This window comes from Macrobrachium nipponense, chromosome 39 (assembly GCF_015104395.2).
Source record: "Macrobrachium nipponense isolate FS-2020 chromosome 39, ASM1510439v2, whole genome shotgun sequence".
NCBI classification, from domain to species: Eukaryota; Metazoa; Arthropoda; class Malacostraca; order Decapoda; family Palaemonidae; genus Macrobrachium; species Macrobrachium nipponense.
Genome location: NC_061099.1, coordinates 52,139,981 through 52,166,599, shown reverse-complemented (window position 1 = coordinate 52,166,599; position 26,619 = coordinate 52,139,981). Strand labels below are relative to the sequence as shown.

The following is a 26,619-nucleotide window of genomic DNA, read 5'->3' as shown; positions in this document are numbered from 1 at the left end:
TTTCTATTCATTTGAGGCAGAATTTTATTAAAAAAGACAAGTAATCCTCAAAAGGAATGACACTGATTGTCTATTTTGGACGTAACAAAGAGCATTTTGTATTATCACCTAAACTAAAAGCAAATTGAATGCTAAGCGGTAAATTAACGTTAAACGAGCAATCTTCTGTTTTTAATAATTGAAATATGTGTTATATTTATCAAAGAAAATGGATTTTATGCAAAATAGGTTGATTTTTACTAACTTCATGATTTACGTGGTCTGGTAAACAGACAATGCATATTGACTATGCAGCTTTCAATTTGCTATTTGGCGTTCTGACACTAATAAGAACATTAATGTAAACCTACATAAGATAATCAGCAGAAACAGAAACGAAAAAAATATTACTTATATAACATTCACATTCAATTATATCTTGGTATATAAAGGCCAAAGATGCCACATGATGAGGAACATCATGTTCTACACAAAATCTTCCAGAATCCCAGTCTTACAGACCAAATACAGGACAAATATGCTTTAGTTGCATCTACATAACATGACTGAATGTTACTCTTAAGTTAACACATAGCCCCGCCCCTTTTACAGGGTAATTGTCAAACGTTTCCAGAGGGATCATCAACAATTAAGTATGTAGAATTGCTATCGACAAACTATTTCACGACTCCAGCTAATACAAATGACAAAACTCATGGGTTGCCGTCATTATACTTTCAGAATAATGCCTAGATAAATAATGAATTAAAAAAAAATACAATACCGAGATAACGAATGAAAGAAAAACAATTTTTAAGACTGCATTCGAAAAGGTTCTTGTAAGGATACTATGCTATCACTTTTAAATTAGAAGAGTCACATGTAATAAGTCTTGTTCGACACAATGCAACAACCGAGCAGCATCAAGGACAGAAAACAACAATAAATGTGAGATAGTCATGAATTATTTCCCAAAGGTGAAAACATCCAACTTTCGCTCAGCCCCAAATCTTATAAAAAAAAAAAAAAAAAAAAAAAAAAAAAAAAAAAAAAAAAAATTCTGTTCACCTAAAAATTAGGGGATATCTGACCATTTCGACCGATGACACGACTAACTGAACTGGGACATTTTGTTTCATATTGTCTTCTTCGTTTATCTTCGCTTGCATCCCCTGAGGCAGAAGGCGAGGATTCCTACGACGAAGGAGACGGCGAAGAGACAGTCCAGAACAATGATGCATACGAAGGAAAGCTTGAACAGGGCGGGGTTGCAACCGTTGTTGTACCAGAAATGGGCATAGTCAGGATCCTTTGCCCAAGCTTGGTAAATGAAGTAGTTTCCTGTTGTGAAATACCCAAGTTAGATCAGTGCTGGTCTTTGATTTAAGGGATTGAATATCAAGTCTATTTGCCTACTACAAGAAGGAAGGATTTTTTAAAAAACTAAAGGAATAACTATGAACTAAGGTGAAAGTGCTGAATTGTTGCTTAGAAGAACAATATTCCAAGATTAATTTTGAAAATAACAATAACCACTAGTCATTGATTGGAGGCAATAATAACATAACAGACACTAATTGTCTTTTTATTCTCAGATACTAAGCATATTTTCTGAAAAGAAATTAGTCGAAAGAGAACCTGGGTTGTCTTACCTGCAATGAACCAAGCGGAGGTAAACAGGAAGATTATAAAACTGACTATTTTTACAACAATGTTGACGCCTCCATCTTTAGAGGTCTTCTTGGCCACACCACCGATGCCAATTCCGAAGAGCAGTATGAAACCTGGGAAGGTAGAAAAAATAAAAATAAAAAAATAGAAAAATAAAAAAAAGGACTTGATAAACGTTATGCAAAGACTGGTTGCTGAGATTTGCAAAACATGAAATAAGAGACAAATATAGCAACACGAACAAGTAAAAAAATGCGCCGAAGTTTCATCGAGTTTTCTGTACAGCGTAAAATCAAGGCCACGGTGGTTTCGGTATAATGCTGTATGAACAACGGCCCATAAAGCTTTAACCACAGCCCGGTGGTGTCCTGTCCTATATAGTTGCCAGAAGTACAATTATAACTAACTTTAACGTTAAATAGAATGAAAAATACTGAGGCTAAGGGGCTGCAATTTGGTATGATTGATGATTGGAGAGTGGATGATCGACATAGTAATTTGCAGCCCTCTAGTCACTGTAGTTTTTAAGATCTGAGGGCGGACAGAAAAAGTGCGGACGAACAGACATAACCATCCCAATACTTTTCTTATACAGAAAACTAAAAAAATGTGCTTGTACATCATTTAATCATGAATTCATCACAAGAATGAAGAGGTTTCCACTTAATTTCTTGTTGTGTGAAGTGAGATCTTCCCTTGCGTGTAGCAGTAATGTAATTTACATGCATAGACACAGGTTAAGTCTCACAGGCACTGATTTAAAATCTAGAATCACATCTCTGCCGACTAAAATCTGCTCAAGAGTGGCTCATAACCTATTTCTGACGGGATGAAGTCTGCACGAAGCATATTAGGACTCCAAAATGGCAAAAGCTAGCCCTGAGCCCCTCTGAATTGCGAAAATACAATTAATAGTGAAAATCTGACCACCTGCCATCTTCTGAACTTTCGTTGTTCCTTTAACTATGGCAAGAATTATTAGGGTATATCACAGTAATGTCAGGACATTTCCAACATTCTTGGTATGTATTATTGGAATCGAAGAACAACAGCAATATAATAATAATAATAATAATAATAATAATAATAATAATAATAATAATAATAATGGTTGATTCCCATGACAAAAGTACTACAGAAGATGGATGCCGGGTACCAACTCAAGAAAAGAGGCAACAGAATCAACCATCTGATGTTCATGGACGACATCAAGCTGTATGGTAAGAGCATCAAGGAAATAGATACCCTAATCCAGACTGTAAGGATTGTATCTGGGGACATCAGGATGGAGTTTGGAATAGAAAAATGCGCCTTAGTCAACGTACAAAAAGGCAAAGTAACAAGAACTGAAGGGATAAAGCTACCAGATGGGAGCAACATCAAACACATAGATGAGACAGGATGCAAATACCTGGGAATAATGGAAGGAGGGGATATAAAACACCAAGAGATGAAGGACACGATCAAGAAAGAATATATGCAAAGACTCAAGACGATACTCAAGTCAAAACTCAACGCCGGAAATATGATAAAAGCCATAAACACATGGGCAGTGCCAGTAATTAGATACAGCGCAGGAATAGTGGAATGGACGAAGGCAGAACTCCGCAGCATAGATCAGAAAACCAGGAAACATATGACAATACACAAAGCACTACACCCAAGAGCAAATACGGACAGACTATACATAACACGAAAGGAAGGAGGGAGAGGACTACTAAGTATAGAGGACTGCGTCAAAATCGAAAACAGGAGAATGGGGCAATATCTGAAAACCAGTGAAGACGAGTGGCTAAAGAGTGCATGGGAAGAAGGACTAATAAAAGTAGACGAAGACCCAGAAATATACAGAGACAGGAGAATGACAGACAGAACAGAGGACTGGCACAACAAACCAATGCACGGACAATACATGAGACACACTAAAGAACTAGCCAGCGATGACACATGGCAATGGCTACAGAGGGGAGAGCTAAAGAAGGAAACTGAAGGAATGATAACAGCGGCACAAGATCAGGCCCTAAGAACCAGATATGTTTAAAGAACGATAGATGGAAATAACATCTCTCCCATATGTAGGAAGTGCAATACGAAAAATGAAACCATAAACCACATAGAAAGCGAATGCCCGGCACTTGCACAGAACCAGTACAAAAAGAGGCATGATTCAGTGGCAAAAGCCCTCCACTGGAGCCTGTGCAAGAAACATCAGCTACCTTGCAGTAATAAGTGGTACGAGCACCAACCTGAGGGAGTGATAGAAAACGATCAGGCAAAGATCCTCTGGGACTAGGGTATCAGAACGGATAGGGTGATACGTGCAAATAGACCAGACGTGACGTTGATTGACAAAGTCAAGAAGAAAGTATCACTCATTGATGTCGCAATACCATGGGACACCAGAGTTGAAGAGAAAGAGAGGGAAAAAATGGATAAGTATCAAGATCTGAAAATAGAAATAAGAAGAATATGGGATATGCCAGTGGAAATTGTACCCATAATCATAGGAGCACTAGGCACGATCCCAAGATCCCTGAAAAGGAATCTAGAAAAACTAGAGGCTGAAGTAGCTCCAGGACTCATGCAGAAGAGTGTGATCCTAGAAACGGCGCACATAGTAAGAAAAGTGATGGGACTTCTAAGGAGGCAGGATGTAAACCCGGAACCCCACACTATAAATACCACCCAGTCGAATTGGAGGACTGTGATAGAGCAAAAAAAAAAAAAATAATAATAATAAATCATACCACCCAGTCGAATTGGAGGACTGTGATAGAGCAAAAAAAAAAAAAAAAAAAATAATAATAATAATAATAAACCACCCAGTCGAATGGAGACTTGCGATAGACCAAAAAAAAAAAATAATAATAATAAAAAACTCTTTCAGTTCTCTTCTGAAGACTGAAAAAGAAACCCACAAAATTACTGTGTATAACGTGTTTACTTATAAATATTTACATTTTATTTTACTCAACACTCGAGTGTTGAGCAAAATAAAATGTAAATATTTATAAGTTAACACGTTTTGCACAGTAATTTTGTGGGTTTCTTTTTTCAGTAATAATAATAATGATAATAATCCAAACAAAAACTTCTTTCAGTTTTCTTCTGAAGATTGAAAAAGAAACCCACAAAATCACTTTGTAACTTGTTTACTTCTAAGTATTTACATTTAGTTTTACTCCACACTCGAGTACTTTCAGGCCCTTCTGTGGCCCATTCTCAAGAGATGTTTGGGATGTTAGCCTGGGTCAAGGCCCAGCAGTCTTCTGGAACTTCTTCTCGTTGAGCTGTCATTTATGTGATGGATGTTCTGGTTTTCTTGAGAGTTGCCAATCCCCTCTTGTCGCTCTGATATCCTGAGCTGATGGTCAATGGGATTCACCCTTGTGGTAAGGGTGTGGTCACCAAAAGTCTGTTGGGCAGGAAACCTAATCTCCAGGTCAGCAGGGTCAATCTTAGCTTCTTTTAATATCAAAGCTCGGCTTATGGGATCTTCTGAGGTAAAACCTTTGTTTCCTTCAATTACTTTAATATCTCTGATAAGTGCACCTTCCACTATCCTCCTGTGACTAATTTTGTTGCTTTTGTATATAAGCCTACTGTTTTTGAAATCCATCCTATGGTCATTTTCCCAACAATGTCTAGCTAAAGCACTCCCCTGAGAGTTAAGCTGTACTGCCCTTCTATGTTCTTGGACTCTAGTCCTTATTCCCCTACCTGATTCCCCCACATATCTGTCTCCACAATTATTGCAATTGATTATGTATACCCCCGCTACATCATTCTGTATTACTGACTTCTCCTTCCAATTTATTTTACATACTTTGTTTTTTACGGTATTATCAAAGGTATATACAAATTTATATTGACTTTCTTTCATTTTTGAAGTGATTTGTTTCATTTTAGGCATAAAAGGGAGGGCAACTATTTTCTTGTTTTCTTTATTCCATGTACTCTCTACATTCGCTCTGTAAAAAATTTTTCTAGCTTTGTTGAGTGCCCTTTTTCTGAACCATTCCGGGTATGCTAATGCATCGAAGCTTTTATCGATGTAATTTATTTCTTGCTCTATCTTGCAAGGGTCACACGTTCTCATTGCCCTAAGAAATAAACCTGTTAGAACCCCTATTTTTATATCATGACTATGAAAAGAGAAGAAATAAATATATGAGTTTGTATGTGTGGGCTTTCTATATGTGTTGAATTCATATCCTGTTTCTTTTCTTTCTATGAGTATGTCTAAAAAGGGCAGTTTATTATTGTCACTTTTCTCTAAAGTGAACTGGATATTGTTATCAAACTTATTGAGTTCATCTAGAAAAGTTTCTATTTTATTTCCATCCCCTTGCAGAATAGCAAAAATATCATCCACATATCTCCACCATCGTTGCAGTTTTAAGTTAGGGACATTAACATTAGGAACTAGATTAGTTTCGAAATATTCCATCACATAAATGACAGCTCAACGAGAAGAAGTTCCAGAAGACTGCTGGGCCTTGACCCAGGCTAACATCCCAAACATCTCTTGAGAATGGGCCACAGAAGGGCCTGAAAGTTCTCGAGTGTGGAGTAAAACTAAATGTAAATACTTAGAAGTAAACAAGTTACAAAGTGATTTTGTGGGTTTTCTTTTTCAATAATAATAATAATAATAATAATAATAATAATAATAATAATAATAAGAAGAATAAGAAGAAGAAGAAGAAGAAGAAGAAGAAGAAGAAGAAGAAGAAGAAGAAGAAGAAGAAGATAACAGACAAAGACTGCGCCCATACCTTGTACAATGAGCCAAACTGGAATCATGGGTTCAATCTTGCAATCGCTGATGAAGACAATTCCACAGACGATGAACGTGAGGCCAAATATGGGAACGATGATCGCAGCGGCAATCAGTACGGGAACCTGGATAATTGCAGCCAAGCAATTACCTGCAATTAGGAAGCATTGTGGGTGCTGTTAGATGCTCGCGCTCGCCGTCGAACTATTATTTTTGCTTGCGCGAATCAGAACACCTGAAGTCCTTTTCAAGAATTTAAAAGTTAAGGTGATTATTTTAAAAGAGAATTATTTTTTACGAGAGATGCAAGCGAAGGTTTTTTTTTTCTCTGTCTTGAAGAGACGCTTTGCTTTTAGAGTAATAATTGAAGCCTCGCAGATATGCAGGAAATCTAATTCTACATCAAACCGTAATTAAAGTTTCGCTACCGATACATTTATCACCTGCTGGGATAATTAGAAGCTATTTTTTTGTATGTTTAGTCACATTTAACACTGATTATTTTATCTTGATATATATGATGCATTCATTCTTCTTGAAATATTCTTTATAATTTTTGCCGTTCTCATTTGAAATACCACAGTGAACTAAAAATCACAGCTAAACTTTGGAGATTTGTTGAAAATCTTAACCCTTTGTATGCTGTAAAGTATGTAACTCTAATCACAGTTAAAGTAAATTCAAATATTGCTATACTTGAGCTGTATCTCAGATAACAATTCGTTGTGAAATCCACAACAGATATTTGAGTGGAATCGTACCGTGTTAATCCTAATAGTTGTAAAACAGATGTATTTATCTACAATATTGACTGGGTTTCCAATGGAATTTGACACTGTTCGACAAGAAAAATAATACAGATAAGAAAACACTCCACAAGCTAACGTCAATTTGTTCATCAAATTTCTGTGTTCGTATTTCACGCATACTTGTGAAAGTGGTGCATCCACCGCACAGGGAAAAATCTGGTTGATATCTAATATATGTTCTACCATTTATTCTCTCTCTCTCTCTCTCTCTCTCTCTCTCTCTCTCTCTCTCTCTCTCTCTCTCTTACTTTCAGATCCAACAGTTGAAAAGGCTTATCTCTGATAGATGACAAATGTCAGTTTACTTACCAACTCCGCCACCGTCCTCTTCATCGTAACTCACGTCTGAAAAAAAAAAAAAAAAAAAAAAAAAAAAAAAAAAAAAGTGTTGATTTTTAAAGAACAAAAGTCGCATTCTCAAACAGATAGTGCTTGCAATTAACAATTAGATACAGAGCCCAGAGAACACGGAACATGGACAGCCAGGCCATAATTTTGTGAAAGATGCAAATACGTGCAAAAGCTGTGGAAAAAAACAATAATTGATAGATAGTTTTCTCGTTTGGTTCAGTTGTCGTACCTCTTAGCAAAATATGAATCAATTTTCTCCTTTTTTCTGGTGAGCCGCTTTTGATGGAAGAAGGCTTTAAGGCAGTATGGAAAAGAATCAAAAGCCTTTGCTTTTGCACCACGGAAATCAGTTATTTTAAAAGATTCAAGAAGACACATCTGTAATCTGAATAATTCCACAAACGCTTTCATGACTGAAACATTGCAGAGGACTTCCGTGAAATTAGTTCATCTCAGTCACTAACAGTGCGATTACCTGTTTTAAAGCTAATTAAACATGTCATGAAATACTAATCCATTTTCAGCTTATTTACCCAATACAGTTTATGCTCCCACATGAACTTGAGGGAGTGTAAACATTTTTTCCTTCACAAACAAATAATGCAAGACTTCAAAGTTGTCTTTAGTCAAGACTAAATAGTTCAAGATAAAATGTGTAAGTTGTTACTATGCTTTTCCACTTCCTGTCGTCTGGCAACCACTGCTGCTGCCATTAAATCAAGGGTGGCTGGGCTTTTGGGCTCCGAGATCTACTCTAAAGACAGAAACTCTTCCGCGGTCTACTATACTACATAATCACATATTATTACGTGGGGGAAAAATTTTCAAATAGCGTCATAGTGCGATAAAACATGATTGCAATTGTCTCACTTTTAATAGCTATATTATAGCATCACGTTTTATAGATCTATATACTAGCATTCACTTTTGTTTTATTATCTATATCTAGCTATATATATATTATATATATATATAATATATCTATATAGTCTTATATAATTATTAATTATATATATATATTATCTATCATATATATATATGATAATATATAATAGAGAGAGAGAGAGAGAGAGAGAAAGACGAGAGAGAGAGAGAGAGAGAGAGATTCTTGTGTTTTTGATTGTTTATATATGATTGTGGGGGAACCACGATCGACCAAACAAGTGCTTGGCCACCTCTACACTAAATCGTGGCTATCAATTGAGAACTATTTCCAGAATGGAACTACGATCCTATAACAAGATGGCGTGATCGGTATAGTCTTGGCCTGCCACCTCGGTGGCCGCCAGTTCGATTCTCGGACATTCCACTGAGATGTGAGAGAAGTGTATTTCTGGTGGTAGAAGTTCACTCTCGACGTGGTTCAGAAGTCACATAAAGCCGTTGGTCCCGTTGCTGAATAACCACTGGTTCCATGCAACGTAAAAACATTGTACAAACAAACTACAACAAGATGGTCTGTCGTAAAGGCTAAAGATTACGTTTTGCAAATCAGTATACAAATAAAAAAGTTAACATTAACAAATTAGTTTGATCACTCGAGACAAATCGTGACGACCTGCAGTGAAGCAGCTGTGCTACTAAAGTGCCAAATTTAGAGGTTTACGTAGCCCCCTATAGTAAATTCATATCAACAGTGCATCTGATGTCTAGGCCAGTCCCTCACGACGCTTATGATTGGCTGTTGATAAGCCAATCACAGGGCTGGAAACTCAGTCTCTCGAGGAGTTCACATAGCAGCATCTGTGTTCCGAGCTCTCCTGAGAGATACTTTTGAAAGGAGAGGTGGAACATACATCCTGCCTACATGAACTCTCTCGAGAGACTGAGAGTTTCCAGCCCTGTGACTGGCTTATCAACAGTCAATCAGGAGCGTCGTAAGGGACTGGCCTAGACACCAGATGCACGGGTGAGGTGAATCTACTATAGTACTTGTGGTCTTCATTTCATTCCATTTCTATATATTTATATATATATATATATATATATATATATATATATATATATATATATATATATATTAATATATGTGTGTATGTGTGTGTGTGTGTGTGAACTGAGTATTTGAGTATATAAGGAAGTTTTGACGACAAACTTAAGACCTTATCACTAAGTGAAAATTCTCCCAAACGTGCAAGTAAACTTTTGCCTTCTTCGACATCCGCCTCTGAATCATTTGATAATGAAGTTTCTTATCGTATTTTTACTCTCTTATCAGCAACTAAACGCTGGTCTTGATTCATCTATAACTTATTACCCGTTCAGATGACTCTGCTTGATTACGTTCACCGCATAAAGTCTGAATTACTTCATGATATATTGTACTGCTTTTACTACGTTGAGAGGTAGAAAATGTATTCTCAAATTTTATGAGGATGGACTGCGGATATCTACAATCTCCAAATGGTTCACAAATCACTGCCTCTATGACGACCGGCGATTGAGCCGTGTTTAATTTAGGTAGATAACCAGTTAACTTAGTAAAAAGCCAATAACATTCCTTTTCGTGTCCGCCATTGTTTACATAGTTATTTCACGTATTATGTCACCTAGATATCTAACCCAAATTCTCTGTTCCTCGGCCATTCTCCTCATCACCGGTTCTTAACGTATTTAAGGTCACGGTTTCTTTGTGATACAAAACAGATGTAAGAAATCTAAATTCGGTGAACGCCTAATAAATGATAACAGGAAAAATGAGATCGAAAAAACTCAGATTGCTATAGTTAAAAAATTCCCGTACTAAAATCAACACTCGGAAAAGCTGTATCTACATATGCGGTCTCATAGCGCATACTTCTTGAATATTGTAAAAAAAATCTTGCCAACATTTCCTACACGAGTCCCATCACTTTCGTACATTTGATGGAAAACTTAATTCACTATAACCTACCGCCAAGACTTACATTTTGCTACTAATATTCGCAAATTGAGACAAGTTTGGTAGCAAGATGCTAACAGGTGACATGACATGCTCGGGGCGCTACCGCCTTTTCTGATCGCGGGCTCGAGCCGTTACAAAGTCAGATTCATAGACAACTAAGAATTACTACTACAACAACAACTGCTGCTACTACTACTACGCCAGCTGAGAATGCTTTATGGCTGGATTAATTTACTATTATTAAAGTAGTTTAACCAGACCATTGAGCTGACTTTCAGCTCTCATAGGTCTGGCACGAAGGATTAGATAAAATACCAGGTCTAAGACCTGAGACCAAGCACTGGGAGCCAATAGGTCATTCAGTATGATGATGAACGAATGAGAATGAAATTAAAAACTGCATATAGGTACATACTCTCATACTGAAAACACACAATAAATACATTTCCTCATGCTTCAGTACTTACACACTAAAACGGTACATTAAAATTCAGAATAAGTAATATTGAACATTTTGTTTTTAAATCGATAAATGCTATGCGGGTTTTCGTACTATTATTATTTACTTATTTTCATATTTTATTCATTCATCGCTGGAACCTCTTGTACTATGAACATCAGTGTTTTACAAGTATGTCTATTCAACTTCATCTAAAGGCTCTTATTCATAAAATTAAGGTTCTTAGGTTTTGTCCAACAGATGAATTATAAATACGTATTCATGATGTGTGTACATATGCACAGGGTTCGTAAATCCAGGAAACTTTCTTCAAAGCAAAGATAGTAATGATAAAAATTCCATAGTGAACAATTAAATGCAACCACATAGAGAATTCTTACTAGAAGAAGCGACGGACCTACTTCGTCTGAATAATAAACTGGGAATATGCGACTTATCAATCATTTAACTATTCAAACTGTCGAGCGCACAAGGTTCCACTCGATAACTCCATAAAGTGCTTTATCTAATCTCAGTATTTTCCACCAATCTAATTCTCTCTCGTCTTTCGAATCCAAAGCGCTGCTTCTTGTAACGTCACCTAACCAGTTTTATATTATTTTAATGATTTTTTAATGAAGGAATGAATTCATCTCTTCAAGTAAAGGGAAAACATAAGCACTTGTGTCTTCTGGAAAAGTGTTTGTTGGATTGTCGACTATATATCAGCGGCTTTCAAACTTGAATTGAATGTAGAATTTAGGGCAAAGGCCAAGCACTGGGACCCATGATGTCATTCAGCGCTTAAACGAAACTTGACAGTAAAAAGGGTAGAAAGGTGTGACAGGAGGAAAACCTCGCAGTTGCACTATGAATCAGCTGTTAGGAGAGGGTGGAGAGTAAGATGGAAGAAATAGAATATGAAAGGAGGTACAGTAAAAAAAAAAAAGAAACGAAAGGAGTTACAGCTATGGGCCGAAGGCACGCTGGTAGGTAAAGAACCTTAAGTAATGCCTACAATGCACCGCTTGAGGTGCACTGACGACACTAGCCCCCACGGAGAGGTTATCAAACTTGTCGGTATGGGGTCTTGTAACATCACACATTTTTGCAAGCTGAAGAGAAACAAATGTGTTTTTAAGTTGATGAGTAAAATCTAATGAATTCTATGTTATTTGGATCTTACAGTATTTTGTAATCAGAATGGTAAGATTCAGAATAAAAGAGAAGTGTTACAGTTTCAAGGGAACAATGTTGTGCTTACGCTGAGAAACCCAATAATAAGTAGTATATTTCAAAACAGTAGTGAATACTCTGAGAAATTAAAGTCACTTAAAAGTAGATGACATATGTAAGCTATTAATTGTTTTGTTGGTTTGATTTAATTTTATGACACAAATGCTAACCGGAAGTGAGAATGTTGTGACGTACAATTAAAAATAAACTCCTCCTATCAGTGGATTTCACAAAGGCAAAGCAAAGTAACTCAGCATGAACCTGACCCCTGAGGAGAGGTCGAACAAAAATTGAACTGCACCTTTATATACAATTCAGGCACTAGGAAGCTTTCAGCCGTAAGCCACAAACAGGAAAGTTTTGCGTGAGATTACCAATTTAAGCCCTGTCCACATTAGCAGGCACTACCCGACGGGCAAACACTGTTCCCATAACCCGTTCCACTATACTGACCGAATGAGTATGGAGCCAGAATGATGCGATCTGGTAACACTGTTTCAGAAGCGAGGGAAAATATAAACAGCTGGACGTGCCGGATGGGCATGCCCGGTAGTGTGGACAGGCCATAAGGATGACGGAGCACGGCGGACAGGAACTACATGGGTTATCAGATCAGCCCGAGAGCGTTGTCGAACAAAAACGAAGGAAAATAGTTTCATTATATTTAAATACAGTAGCCCTTCAACCTATCACTAGAGTCTACACCTAGGCATCTTCAGATATCCCGCAGCTATCAGCAATTCCGCAAAGATTTTTGCTTAGACTTAACTGTACTGTACGCTTAGCAGATGAATTAAGAGATTTACTCATAAAATGAATCACGCATAAAAAGGTTGCCTGAATGGAGTATCATCAAATGATGCAGCTGATAAGTACAGAAGTCTGAAAAAATCTCGTGGCATGCAGGGCATGGTCTGCGGGCCGTATGATTGCAGAACCCCACATTAACAATAGGATCTTAATCACCAGGTTATCTCTGGCATCATAAATTCTTCGAGAAAAAAAAGCGGGAACAATATACGGCAGTATTGTTACGAATTCTACTGCAGATATTGCGAGTGTGAAAGATACGAGACGAAACTTCACTGGTTCCTTTCAAGACAATCCGTAGACTTATGAAGTTAGCAAATGAAAAGCCTCTCTAAATTATCATAGGTAATGCCAGCGAAGTAATAAAGAATAAGCTTTTAACTTGTATCGGCGACCAACACGCTAAGAACTCATATATATTTTTTTTTTGTGGGGGTTGTTATAACAATGCATTAAGGTTGTACACGAAACACGATATCACATAATCATCCAGTTACAGCTCCGCAGTGATATCCTTGCTTACATTATTTTTGTCTTCATTTAAATTTTGTGCTTACTTAATCATTCACTTATTATTTTCGTATGCCCTTTGTTTGATTCAGTTGTCTGTTTACCTTTGGCATTTATTCCAATATATTTCCTTTGAATCTCTACAGAAATTAACAAAAATACATTCCTCTCGAAATATATTTCATTGTATAAGTTTTTCAACTACTAATATTTCTACATTATTTTTTTTTTAAAGTTATCAAACAGTAAAATAAATTGATACCATATACATACTCAAATCTGACGTTAGTAGTAAGATCAAGCCAGCCTTATGCTGGCACGGGCTCTTGCTTTTCAGCAGCCGGTAAATTTGAGGCTGTATGCATACACACATGCATGAAAAGCAATATACTTATCATGTGTACAATGTCACCAATCAGGCGCACCTTCAGTAACCCCTCTGAAGTGTAACATCCGGTTACCTATCTATAAGTAGAGCTTGATAACGTTACTTTAATGTGCATATTACACTGTCTCAAAATAATCTCGACTGGTATATAGGTTCGTTATTCTAAATTGAGAAACTGATGAATGAATAGAAACATGTATAAGTAATGCATTAACTTTAAATCACTCTTAAGCTATTTTTATGGTATATATTTATATCATATTGTTTATTCAAGTACAAGTACTACAACTCAGACAAAATCTATTCAGTAATTGTTTAGGCATCGGAGGCAGCTTCAGAGATGAATTTTTCACGGTCGAATTGCATGAGATTATGTTTAACGCCGTAGTTTTCTGCTTGATTATCTGCTAATTGAAAGTTTATAACTTCTGTTCTACTGCAAGTCTTAATTCTTGAAGAAAATTTCAGCCAAACACTGTTACAATTTTCTCTTGCAAATATCTCAAAGGGTAACGTAACTGGTACACTGTTATTATTATTATTATTATTATTATTATTATTATTATTATTATTATTATTATTATTATTATTATTATTATATCCCACAAACTGTAAATTATCTGACCTCCGAGAAAATATTAACCGTCTACCAATCCTATGGATATTTTGGCACTGAACTACCAGATTATATATAAAATTATGTATCTACTAATATATCCAAGTATTTTTACACTTGAACATTTGTCTATTATTTAATTTCACGATTTTATGTTTAGTGTATCATTAAATTTGAATCATTTGTATACCAATTAGATTTATGAATTTCCAACCCTCTATTTTTCCTCTAGCTGTAACTCCTTAACATTTCTAGCAAGTACATCCTAGGTTTAGAACATGAATTCATTAAATTACCAGCTTGATTTTATACCTAAAACCTTCCCGAGTGCGAAAAGAATAGATTAAGCCAATAGCTCTATCTAAAGCATAAATTTAACTCAGCATACATAAGGCACAAGACTAAGGTCCATTTGTCAATTTACTTCCTTGGAATACAATAAATAAATGAATAAATATATATATATATATATATATATATATATATATATATATATATATATATATATATGTGTGTGTGTGTGTGTGTGTGTGTGTGTGTGTGCGTGTGTGTGTGTGTGTATAATAATAAATACAGAAAGAAAGAATAAAAGAAAGAAATAAAGAAAGAAAGAAAGAAAGAAAATAACATTCATGTAATCGAAAAACAGAAAAGGAAGCATCCAAGTACGAGTGGCTCCTGGTGGGCGTGGTACATGAAAATCCATAAGGACTAAAGACATGCAGAATATTTTAGCTCGCTGGTAACTTGTACCCAAGCAAGACGACAGACATTGTACTGAGAAACATCAAATCCTTCTACTTCTCCTCTCTCTCTCTCTCTCTCTCTCTCTCTCTCTCTCTCTCCCCCTTTACCAGAAGGTCAAAGGTCCCTGGGAACGATCTGGCACCTTCTGTTTGGTAGCATTCAGCCCCTTCATTAACATTTAGACTTGGAGGTGAAAGAGAAATTTTGACCCAAACGGGAAAATGCAAAAACCCTTCTGTCCTGTTGTGTACTTGAGGACTTCTCGTTACAGTATGCAATAAAATAAAATATAAAAGTTCGAAGGTTTTGGTTAATCGAAGGATTCGGGTATTTCAATTTTTAAAGGCATCTTTTTTATATTTCCCAACAAGAAACTTTATCAGCATATTCCTACGAAGAGGAATATCATTTTTCTTATAAATCCTTCATTTTTCTGTATTGTTGCCATTTAGAGAATCCTTTAGTGTTTTAATAACACAGAAACTTTTATATTAACAAGAGTGAAAACTCCCCATTTTAACAGTAAGCGGAATATTCGAATATTTTCAGTATTTTTTTCAAGCAATACTATGATATGAAATTTTAAGAAATTAGTAGCATTTAGAGCAATACGGATTTTGCTGTTAATCATTCATAATATATTCTCATTAACTGGGTTATCTGTCCTTAATTGTTTTTTAAAATAGGTATTAGCAAAGTTTATGCCTTGGTTGAAATCATTTTTAGTAAATACAGAAAACTCATGTTATTCAACATTCCTCCACGAAATTTTCTGACAGCCGCTGTATCATATCCACTGAATTTGCCCTTCATGTTCAGTAAGTATCACATCAAAATAAAATAACGAAAAAATTTGCAGAATAAATAAATTAATTTTTTGTTGTATTTTATAACAAGAATTTGGTCTACAATCTTTTTTTATGTTGAACTGGCTTCCACAGAGCATAATATTTCTACATTATAGCGAATATTCGATACATTTTTAATGAACACATATATTACTGACTATCACAGAACAAGTGGCTGACATCTGCTAAAAGAAAAGACGCTTCTCCGTCCAACAGACCAACTTATAATACGACTGGTTCACGTGACAGAAGAACGAGATAAGACGAGGCTAGTCTATACTGGGGCAGCGAGCGCACGCTAAAAATCCGAGGGTTCGTTGCCACGTGACCTTATTCTAAAAGCCCAGGAAGAAATGGTTGACACAGTACGCGTTTTCAGTCATTCTTTAAAAGTGAGTCAAACGCCAAACACATGTAGAGGGGAAATACGTAAGATTAAGTAAAACGATTAAGCAACTAAGGGATTTACAAACAACTTATGGTCGCTTCCCATTGCACCTGAGGGGAATTGAAAAGAACACATAACAGAACTTGTAGAAGTTAGCTTTTCAGGTTGCCGTGAGGGATCGATTTTGAACTCATGATATTTAGCGTGTAACTAAAGAGAAGGAGGCTGATGAGGAAATCGGATACTTAGACTCATAAAATTGACAAAGAATGGTATGTGAAACGTTAACCTCCTGTGCGTAGTATTTGGAAAGACCGATCAATATCCTGGAGATAACGAAGATAACAACACGATAATGTCTCAGATAAGACTTTTTTAGTGTGGGCGCTAGTGTCACAATCATTTGATAAACACTAACGTGGGAGAGCCAGTTTGATATTCCAAAAACCGCATGCGACGGCCATTTGTCATCAGCAATGAAGACAGGATACCACGATGCTTTTTGGGTACATAAATCATGCAAGCACATTACTTATTAACATTTGCCATCGAAATTAAAAACAACAGAGTAACAGGTAAACAGCAGGAAATATAACTAGAATATAAAGAATGAAAAAGCTTTGAGGGTCCGTCCTCAACTAAAGTACAGATCTCCGTATCTTTGGACTGACATTTTAGACTCATTATGTGTAAATATCTTTTAAACAATCCTAAACATGAGGTACTCTTATTATTGACACAAGCAATTACGTCCTCCATGCAGTTTTAATTGTTCTCAACGATACATTCACACCTAAGGAAATATAAGCATGTTTAAGATCCTAATAAAAGATCTGACCTTTTCCGGTATCTTTAATACGGTGTTCGATTCTACTGTTGCCGACTCAGTTCCAGCCTCCCGTGTCACAGTTCTCATTCGAGTAGGTTTGGGTCTTTCAAGCTTTCTCCATCTCCCCCCCATCTTCCTCTCATCTACATATGGAAATTCCGTAATTTCCCCTCGCGGTATTCAGTCTCACTTTACTGTGTCATCTGCCGTCTAATATTCTCCTTAAAGCTTTATTCTTTATTAACAAAACCCCTGAGGTAGGGTTTCATTATCAAATGGTTCGAGTCCGTATAATCTTACTTTCGTACCCAGTTTCAGTCCATTTCAAAATTTTATTCAGCCTGCCTACTATTTGAATTGCCTTGTTTAACCTTTCAGTAAAATCCAGCATATTGCTTCGCTTTCACTTTGTTTAACTTTGGTTTTATGTCCAGCCCTCCACAGGGATGGTTCCCTCTTTGGCGGGCACTTGTACGTTTTCAAAATAAGTTGCTTCTGTCTTTTAATGTTTTCTCGTCATTATCGTAGCTCCTGCAGAATAGGAGAGTCTTGAGTTCTTTTTTTTTAATTTGCTTTCTTCCTGTATGATCGTCACTTCAGGCGATATTTTGTTGTATAGTCTTGGTGCGCAATGTTCAAATGCTCTCTCGCCTGCCTTACAATTTGTTCTAGGTGCCAATAGCCTATATGCTTCACTTGCATATCCGATTACGATATTCATTTCAGGCCTAAAGAGGCTTAAGTGGTTACTCAGATAGGTTGGTTCACCATATTTTAGTTCTTTAAAGACTGTAAGAAGTATTTTTTATTCTATGCTTGCTTTTACTGGGCGCCAATGTAGCTCCGTTATAATTGGATATCACAATATAAATATCTTGAAAGGCTCAGACCCATTCATCATTTTTCCTTCAACACTGACTTTGCATCTGCTGCGTTCCATTTTCAATAAGTTTACCTTAATGAAGGAAGATCTTCCATAATATTGGTTCGTTGACGCTCCCAATGGCGCCTCGTATAAACAGCAAAGCCACCTGAGTGGGAATCTTAAATTCCATTGTTTCACAATGTCTCAGTACAACCATATAATTAGTGAAACTCCGGCCTTTTCTAAAACCAACTTGTTCATCTCTGAGCATTTTTTCCATTTCTTTCCGTGGCTTAATGAGAATGAGCCAGCCTCATGAATATATTCATGACAATCGACTTAGTGCAAGGCCACTGTAAAAGTATCGGCCATGGTTACCACAATGCATCAGGTCACCATTTTTTTGCTATCCTTGCTATGGCTTTTAAATTCCTAATAATCAGGATTTTTGTTTCTTCATTCTATACCCTGAAGTGTAGTTAATATCCGAATGCCATCTCATTTTCAGCTAAAATCACCGATGGAGTGAATACGTCATATAACCCAATGCTTTCCGTCTCCAAAACCCGTGAAGTCATTCATTAGCATATTCAAGTCTTTTCAGTTCCGTCCAATGCTGAGTTTCTTCCCATGGGGTATTATTGACCTTTCCCTCCTTTCCACAGTTATTTCCATCTTCTTTCCTTCTATGGATATTTCTTTGATTCTGTCGGCTACCCTAATACATGACACTGTCAGCATCGTCCACTAGTTTTTCCAAATATTCTTTCTTATCTCGTCTTTTCCTGGTGCTGCTTTCAAAGTTACTGTCTAGAAATGAATACTTAGCACGTTCTACTTTGCATTCTTCATCCACTCCCTGCAAATTTTCCGCAGTTACCTTTTGTTTTCGTCCATTCTTATTTTTACCCAGGCATTATCCGATACCCAGGTATTCGGTTTTTTTTTTTTTTTTTTTTTTTTTTTTTTTTTTTTTACCTACATCACATATCCCACTATTTCTTATCAAGGCGATCAATATACATTCCTGTTACTTCAATCATTATCGATCGTCCGCACCTCATCAATATATTTCTAGAACTTTCAATATGCTCCATCAGAACGCACTTCGATAATTTACAAGACAACTAATAAACTTTTAATGAATAGATTATATAAGAAAAGAATAAGTGAATAACTATTGCACCAGACTGATGATGCAATAATAAAAAAATATCTAGATACAGTTTATTCTAGCTGTGTACGAAATTTGCTGACGATCTAGAGACTAGACTCCAGACGGCTGTTCAAGAAAAATGAAGCATATTCGTTAGACTAACTCCCAAGCGAAACACTGATTAAACAAGAATTATCACTGATACTAAGATTGAACTAGATTCCTAGTTTATAGAATCTGTGAACCTACTACAAGCTATTGAAATTAAAAGCTTTCCACCCCGACCAAACTCACGCAACCAAGAACTGACTAAAAATTGTGCTTCTTTGCATAGACTAGGAATGCACGCAGCAATCGTATTTGGTTTGTTCTGTGAAATCACCAGAGTAGATATTCGAGGTGCGAAATTACAAACCACACTTTGACCACTGTGACATGCTTTCAAGAAAATCGAAAGCGTTCATCATACACGCGAGAAAGTTGGGAAAATAAATTTAGGGGTGATGAAACAGTTGCATTTAGCGATGGGTGAATTAACCCAGATTTCCTTCCCTCCGGGTTGTCTCATGTACGTTGCCAGAACTGAAAACTATCGGGTTTGCACGCAAGGACTGGCCAAACTATTTACAGAAATAGCACCTGTATGTTATTACCGGTATAAGCAAATGACATGACATCACTGGCATTTATGAGAAAATACGACATTCACGAAGTTTTGCTGATGTATCTGTAAGTATTGTGTAAATTCTTGAAGTTAATATTTGCAAATTCGTACATCCATTATTGTGTGCTTATGAACGCCTTAGATAAATAAATAACAGCAAGCAATCTGACTTACTGTCAGGGTCCTCCTTGGGCACCCTCTTGGGCAGCTGTGATCCTCTGGGCATGTTGACTATACTTTCGAACTTGGTGAAGTCTTCGCGACTCGGAGCTCGATCGAGAGTCCTTGCTTCTTGTGTCAGTGGACTCCTGCTTGATGATGGCACAGACGCGCTTCCACCTTCACTCTGCAAATTATGAAAACAAGTAGATAATCATTCCGTGTCAACAAGATGGTGGCCATCGGCATATTCTGGGCAACCGAGCAACTGAATCTCTCTTTGAAGCACTGAATACCTACAATAGAATGATGGGAATCTGGAATTTTAAAATAACTGAAGAAATGACAAGAAAGATGAACACCCCAGCTAAAAACAGAATGGGGTATACGCGATCAATTTTGCTGTTATGTGACTATTGGATAGCTTTTATTTCTCCGAGGCTTTTAGCTCTTGGTTTATCGATCTTTGTTTCCAGAGGTGTTTTTACAGAAAATCAGCGACAGGTTCCAAAATGCCTTACAAAACCTCAGCCCACTATTAAGCAATTGGAGATATAAAGATCATTGTCATAGTCCACATAATAATAAAAAGGATATAATTAATAATATTAATTCACGTCCTTTGTCATGATCAGGAATGCAGATCAATATACTACGTAAGATATACTACGGTCATTTTGTGGAATGAAATCGTTTTCTATGCTGCCTCTAGACCTATAAAACTTAATATTCCACGTGGGTTTCTTATTGCACTGCATGACTAATGGCTCTGCCTATGTTAATGGTTTTCTTAATGTCCAAAAGGATAGAACAGGAATACAAAAGCAATTTGCTCTCCTTCCATTATACCTTACCTACATTCTCCCAATATTGGTAGTACCAGGTTTATGGATTTTAATGTTACAAGTTAACGGCGCAGTGTTACCTTAAAGCATAAAGCATTATGCTATTCATGATTCAGTTAGTTCATAAACAGTCCTGTCGGCTTTCATTTGCATATTTTCATTATCGCTCGACCTCTTTGATTTACTTAGACGCTGTTTTTATCCTTTTATTGAAACACCTGGTACTTTATTATATAGAAGGTTACTCACTAAGTATGTATGAATAATAATAATAATAATAATAATACACGTATTTCTGCCGATTGTAAGAGGGACTCTTAAACAAAAATATTTGCTACAATCCTGTATAATTTTGTTTTCTTGCTAATTATCATCTTTTTCTTTATGAAAATGGGTTTTCCATTTATAAAATCATCAGCATTAAATAAATAAATATTGACTTTGGTAACCCTAAGAGTCCTAATGGCAAATAACTTCTAATCACTCAAACAAAATATAATAAAAAACTTGTAAAATAACAGCAAAATCATAAAAAAAAATAGATGTAAATATTCCGAGCCCGCTCATTCCACTGAACTCAAGATTCAAAATACATATGATAACGATGAACGTCATCATTATAGTTACCATAATAATAGCAAAACAAATCTTAATGCTAACACACATCGAGCTCCAAATCTCCTTCAATATCTAATTCGCTCTATCTCGGAATTAATATATTTTCATACATGTAAACCAAAAGGGAATTTTCTTAGTCGATAAGAGACTTGTCGGCTCACGGGCGCGAACCATCGAATCCAACAAATCCAGGACGCACAGTGAAGCTTTAAACCACACCGCCACGTTGGATTCGATGGTTCGCACCCTTGAGCCAAGAAATCTCTTATCGACTTAAAAAAAACTCCGCTTCGGTTTACATATATGAAAATATATTAATTCCGAGGTAGAGCGAATTAGATATTAAGGGGCATTTGTAGCTCGATGTATGTATATGAATCACGGCAATGTGATATGACTCATATTAATGCTAACATTACTATCATTATCTACAGTGCATCACTATACCATGACCGGAAATAATGAGTTAAAAGCCACAGTAATGTATATGAAACTATTTTTCAAAATATAAAAAGGTTTAAAGAAAACGGGAGCTTTCGATTCTCTCCAGCTATGTATTTTGAAAAATACAGTCTCATGTATGTACATTATCGAGGCTTTTGTAACTCACTAATATCATTGTCTGTCATTTTCAGGAGACAAGTATTATATAAAATTCCAAACGCTACTGACCTACTATGTTTTTCATTGGATCTAATAAGTCATCTAAAAATAAAGATAAATTTTACCGCCTGCGCACGTTCTGAAATTTAACGTTTAATGCATATATATATATATATATATATATATATATATATATATATATATATATATATAAGCGAATACCACGGGAAATGATAGTCAGGAATCCAAGCTTTTCGTTTCGTCTTTATTCAGACATCGTCAAGGAGCTCCTTGACGATGTCTGAATAAAGACGAAAGCGCTTGGATTCCTGACTATCATTTCCCGTGGTATTCGCTTATTTATGAAGTCACGTGCATCTACTGTGATTTTTTAAGCATATATATATATATATATATATATATATATATATATATATATATATATATATATATATATATATATATATATATATATATATATATAATATATATATAAAAGTATAAGCCAGGAAGGAAAGTGAAACACTGGAGTGGCTAATACCTTTATTTATGCATTTATCACGTTCCAAACTTTTGTGATTCAGTTATCCATATATACGTTTATTTATACTATTTATATATAAACATGCGTGGCCAGTTCAGGGTTAGTCAACATGGCATCTAATGATGCTTATTGCCGACCACCATCGTAGCGACACACCAAACGATACATTAAAAACATATAGTGTTTTCATATACAGATATAAAAAATGTTTTAAATAATCGGTAATATATACATGAATTTTATGAGAGAGAGAGAGAGAGAGAGAGAGAGAGAGAGAGAGAGAGAGAGAGAGAGAGACATCGTTTCCAATAATATTATTGGAAACGATGTTTAGCCAATTGTAAATATCGACTTGATACAACTGGCAACTTTCCAATCTTAATAAAACTGGGATTGCTAATAACGTATACCACAGCTGCTAGAGCTGACTGCTACGTTCACCCACGGTTTAGGTAAACCCTGCGTTTACCATGCTAACTCTTACTGCAGTTTCAAATTAAACGGCGTCTTACTAAAATAAATAAATAAATAAATAAATAATAAATAAATAAATAAATAAATAAATAAATAAATAAATTAAATAACCGCCATCATTATAATTCTCAAGATCCCAATTTTAATGTTGGTCTGTCACGTTCCAAAAACTACGTACCGTTTTTAAAAGGTAGTTTTCGTGAATTTTACCTTGAAAAAAAGTGAACTTGAAATTACGTACATATAAAATGACCTAAACTGGAATTCATATTCAAACAGTCTCTCCTCTAATAGCTACAGAAAACGTATCTAGAGCAAAATATCAAAACTGCCTTGTTACGTTTTACTTTAAAAAGCATTTGTAGATGTTAGATACTTTTCGTGAGCTTTGATTAACGTTCCTTGGAAGGACAGAAATTTCTGAGGCCTCAGTTTTATATTTTAAACGTGACGAAGTGTGATAAACTAAACCATAATTATAGATACCTGGAATAAGACGGAGAGAGATGTCGTGCTTAGCACTCTCTCCTAGAATAGAATTTACGTCAGAATCACGTGATCCACCGTATCAGATACGACGAGGCAGGTTATCTCTCCGGTCACAAACTCAAATTCCTGTGGCCCTAAGTTAATAAGCTGCTGTGCGTTTCAAATTATCCAGAAGGTAAATATTGGTATTTACCCCAATTTTCCAATTAATCTTGTCATTATGAATTGTAATAGTAATAATGACAACAGGAGACACAATAGCCACCCCAAATGTGAAGCCTAGACCACAACAAGAGACGAATGAGCCTAGCATGAGGCTCTCACATATTGAACTGAATGTAGAATTTAGGCCAAAGGCCAAGCACTGGCACCTATGAGGTCATTCGGGACTGAAACGGAAATTGACAGTAAAAAGGTTTGAAAGGTGCAACAGGAGGAAAACCTCGCGGTTGCACAGTCCAGTAGTTAGGAGAGGGTGGAAAGTAAGATGGAGATACAGTAAAAGAAACGAAAGGGTTTGCAACTAGGGGCGTAAGGCACGCTGCAAAGAACCTTAAGTAATGCCTACAGTGCACAGCACGAAGTACACTGACGGTACTAACCCACTACGAGGTCTTTCACAGACGGGACACAGAATGGATTCTGTCTCGTCTAAACAACAAGGCCATCTTTTTCTTTTTTCACCTTTAATCTAGTCATCTGTTTACTTGGTCTTTCCTTCAAAAGTTTGGAGAAACAGGATCACTCAAAATATTTATAAAGTCAAAGGTATAATTCTGTATCCATCCAAAAACAGGCAAAGAATTGGGTGGGAGAAGACTGAGATTAGGTCAAACTGTCTGGAGGGTACTGAGTTTGACCAATTTGCTTGATCCTCATTTGTATTCACATGTAAAATCAAGATTTTTAAGTATAAATTAAAATCCTGTGAATAAAACTTCAAGGGCATGGCTAAATATGAATCTCACCCCACTGTTATTTTAATTTCATATTACGTTTAAAAAATATACTATTTACTGAATTTTAGCGGCTGCATAATCATTATCAAAAAGAGACGACCAGAGAGAGAGAGAGAGAGAGAGAGAGAGAGAGAGAGAGAGAGAGAGAGATTGTCACTTCAGTTGACAGCGGGTTTTGTTTTTCCATTACAGAACTTCAACAGTTATTTCCTGGGGTTGCTAGCCTTCTCGACGTTCATTATTTTATAAAAGTTGGCAGAATAACAAGCCTCGGATATTATCTGTGTTAATATTTTCATTTATAGTAACAGTAGCCAAGATCCAACCCTAGATTGAAAAGCAGAATGCCACAAGGACAATGGCCCAGAAATGGAAGTAACCTAACTAAAAACGAACACAGAAGTAAAGAATAAACTATAGTATACATAAAGTAACAAAGAGAAGGTAATAAGATCAAGCAAACTGTGAAATGAGAATCACGCCAGCTGCATCAACAAAAGAAGATTTGCACCCCGTATCAGTTCTGAATTTCCAGTGATTCAGCTACGTGATTAGTGGGGGGATACCAATCCTTAATTTAGTGAAAGATGTAATAAAACTTCTAAATAACTTCGAGACAAAAGACAGGCAAGCCTTTTGGAAATAAATGCAAACATAAGTACTACGTTCTAGATGGTCTAGTTAGGGTATATCTCACTGCAAAAGATTATCAATATTTGAGAAAATTCCATATAGCATGCTCGGTGAAAAGTGATCCCAGCACCCGACATTGTTTTTCCCTGGTTCCAGAGCACTTTCTGCCCATCGCTAGCTTACTCCTGAAGCAGGCGAGGTCTAGCTAAAGCTTGATCTCAAATGTGATCCCAACCTCAGTAAATTTATCAATGAAGTTAATAACCTGCTTGATCATTTAATTAAAATGATTGTTCTTTGAATCAGTAAACATATGCAACCTTTATGAATTCTCTTGGTTTGATAAACTAATTGTTACAATGGTTAGGTGGACAACGACCTCGTTGAGCCTGTAAGCTCGAGTCACCCGCTAAACTATGGTCTACTTTGTACATGATACGAGTATTAGGGGTACAGTAAAGGTCACCGAAGCATCAAAGAAAGTGCAAGAGGCAAGGTGAAGATGGTATGGCCACCTGATGAGAAGAGAAGAGCAACACATGGCAAGAGAAGTAATGGACGTCGAGGTGGATGGAACACGAAGGAGAGGAAGACCTAAGACCAGGTGGAGAGATTGCATTAGAGATGATATGAGGGAGAAGGGAATACGGGAGGAAATGACACAGGACAGAGGTATATGAAAGAGACTCATTCAAAACGGCGACCTCGAATAGGGATAAAGCTGGGAAGAAGAAGACCTACATAAGATTTCGTGAGACAGAAACATATGCTTATTCATACAAATAGTACATTTGTGCTGTGCAATACTCACTCTATTTCCGTTTGTTTTTTATAATGGATAAACCACCTGGTATGGACGTACACAATCGTTAACAGCGTTTCACTCAGTCAGAAAGCAACTGCCAGGCCAGCCCAACTGGTGTAACTGATACGCTTCAAAAACCGACGGGTTGTTATCGCTAGCGGAACTACAGCACGGCCCCAGACAAAGTCTGGAGACTGTTTGACAACTTGTTTTCATAACTTTTGCTTTGCAACTTTTACGAACATCATAACACTTACCATCAGATGATAAACGCAAGTTAGAGTTGGTCCTTTTCTCAGGTTTAAATCGAAATGTCCTGTTTACATATCTAAGAGCGGAATGTAATTGTGTACGACTTAAATCCGGGTGGTTTATCTTTATCGAGAGTTTGTCAACTTCGATAATCTGCCGATTTTTTCTTTCGTCCTGAGAATTAACTGTTCAGGCACCGAAAAAAAAGTCTACTGATGTTATTGCACTGTCCAACCCGTTAATCCACATTCAATAGATTTGAAACGAA

General features: G+C 36.3%; 1 protein-coding gene across 2 annotated transcripts; it reads right to left on the bottom strand.

Moving 5' to 3' along the window:
- On the bottom strand, nucleotides 1-26,619 carry LOC135210349 (uncharacterized). Of its 2 annotated transcripts, none has more exons than XM_064243238.1 (6): nucleotides 26,357-26,619; nucleotides 20,145-20,316; nucleotides 7,549-7,584; nucleotides 6,429-6,581; nucleotides 1,632-1,763; nucleotides 1-1,320 (listed from the first exon to the last, which is right to left on the bottom strand). In XM_064243238.1, exons 1-6 carry the CDS (start codon nucleotides 26,357-26,359, stop codon nucleotides 1,133-1,135), a joined length of 684 nt encoding a protein of 227 aa, XP_064099308.1. In that variant the 5' UTR covers nucleotides 26,360-26,619; the 3' UTR covers nucleotides 1-1,132. The 2 variants fall into 2 exon arrangements, with proteins under 2 accessions (XP_064099308.1, XP_064099309.1); XM_064243239.1 differs by lacking the exon at nucleotides 26,357-26,619 and adding an exon at nucleotides 26,106-26,263.

Excerpts from the sequence above, each read along its gene's own strand:
- LOC135210349 (XM_064243238.1), bottom strand. Across the intron at positions 7,585-20,144 it reads GCCCAAGGAGGACCCTGACA|ACGTGAGTTACGATGAAGAG; the intron begins GTAAGTCAGATT and ends TTTTTTTTTCAG. Across the intron at positions 1,321-1,631 it reads CTCCGCTTGGTTCATTGCAG|GAAACTACTTCATTTACCAA; the intron begins GTAAGACAACCC and ends ATTTCACAACAG.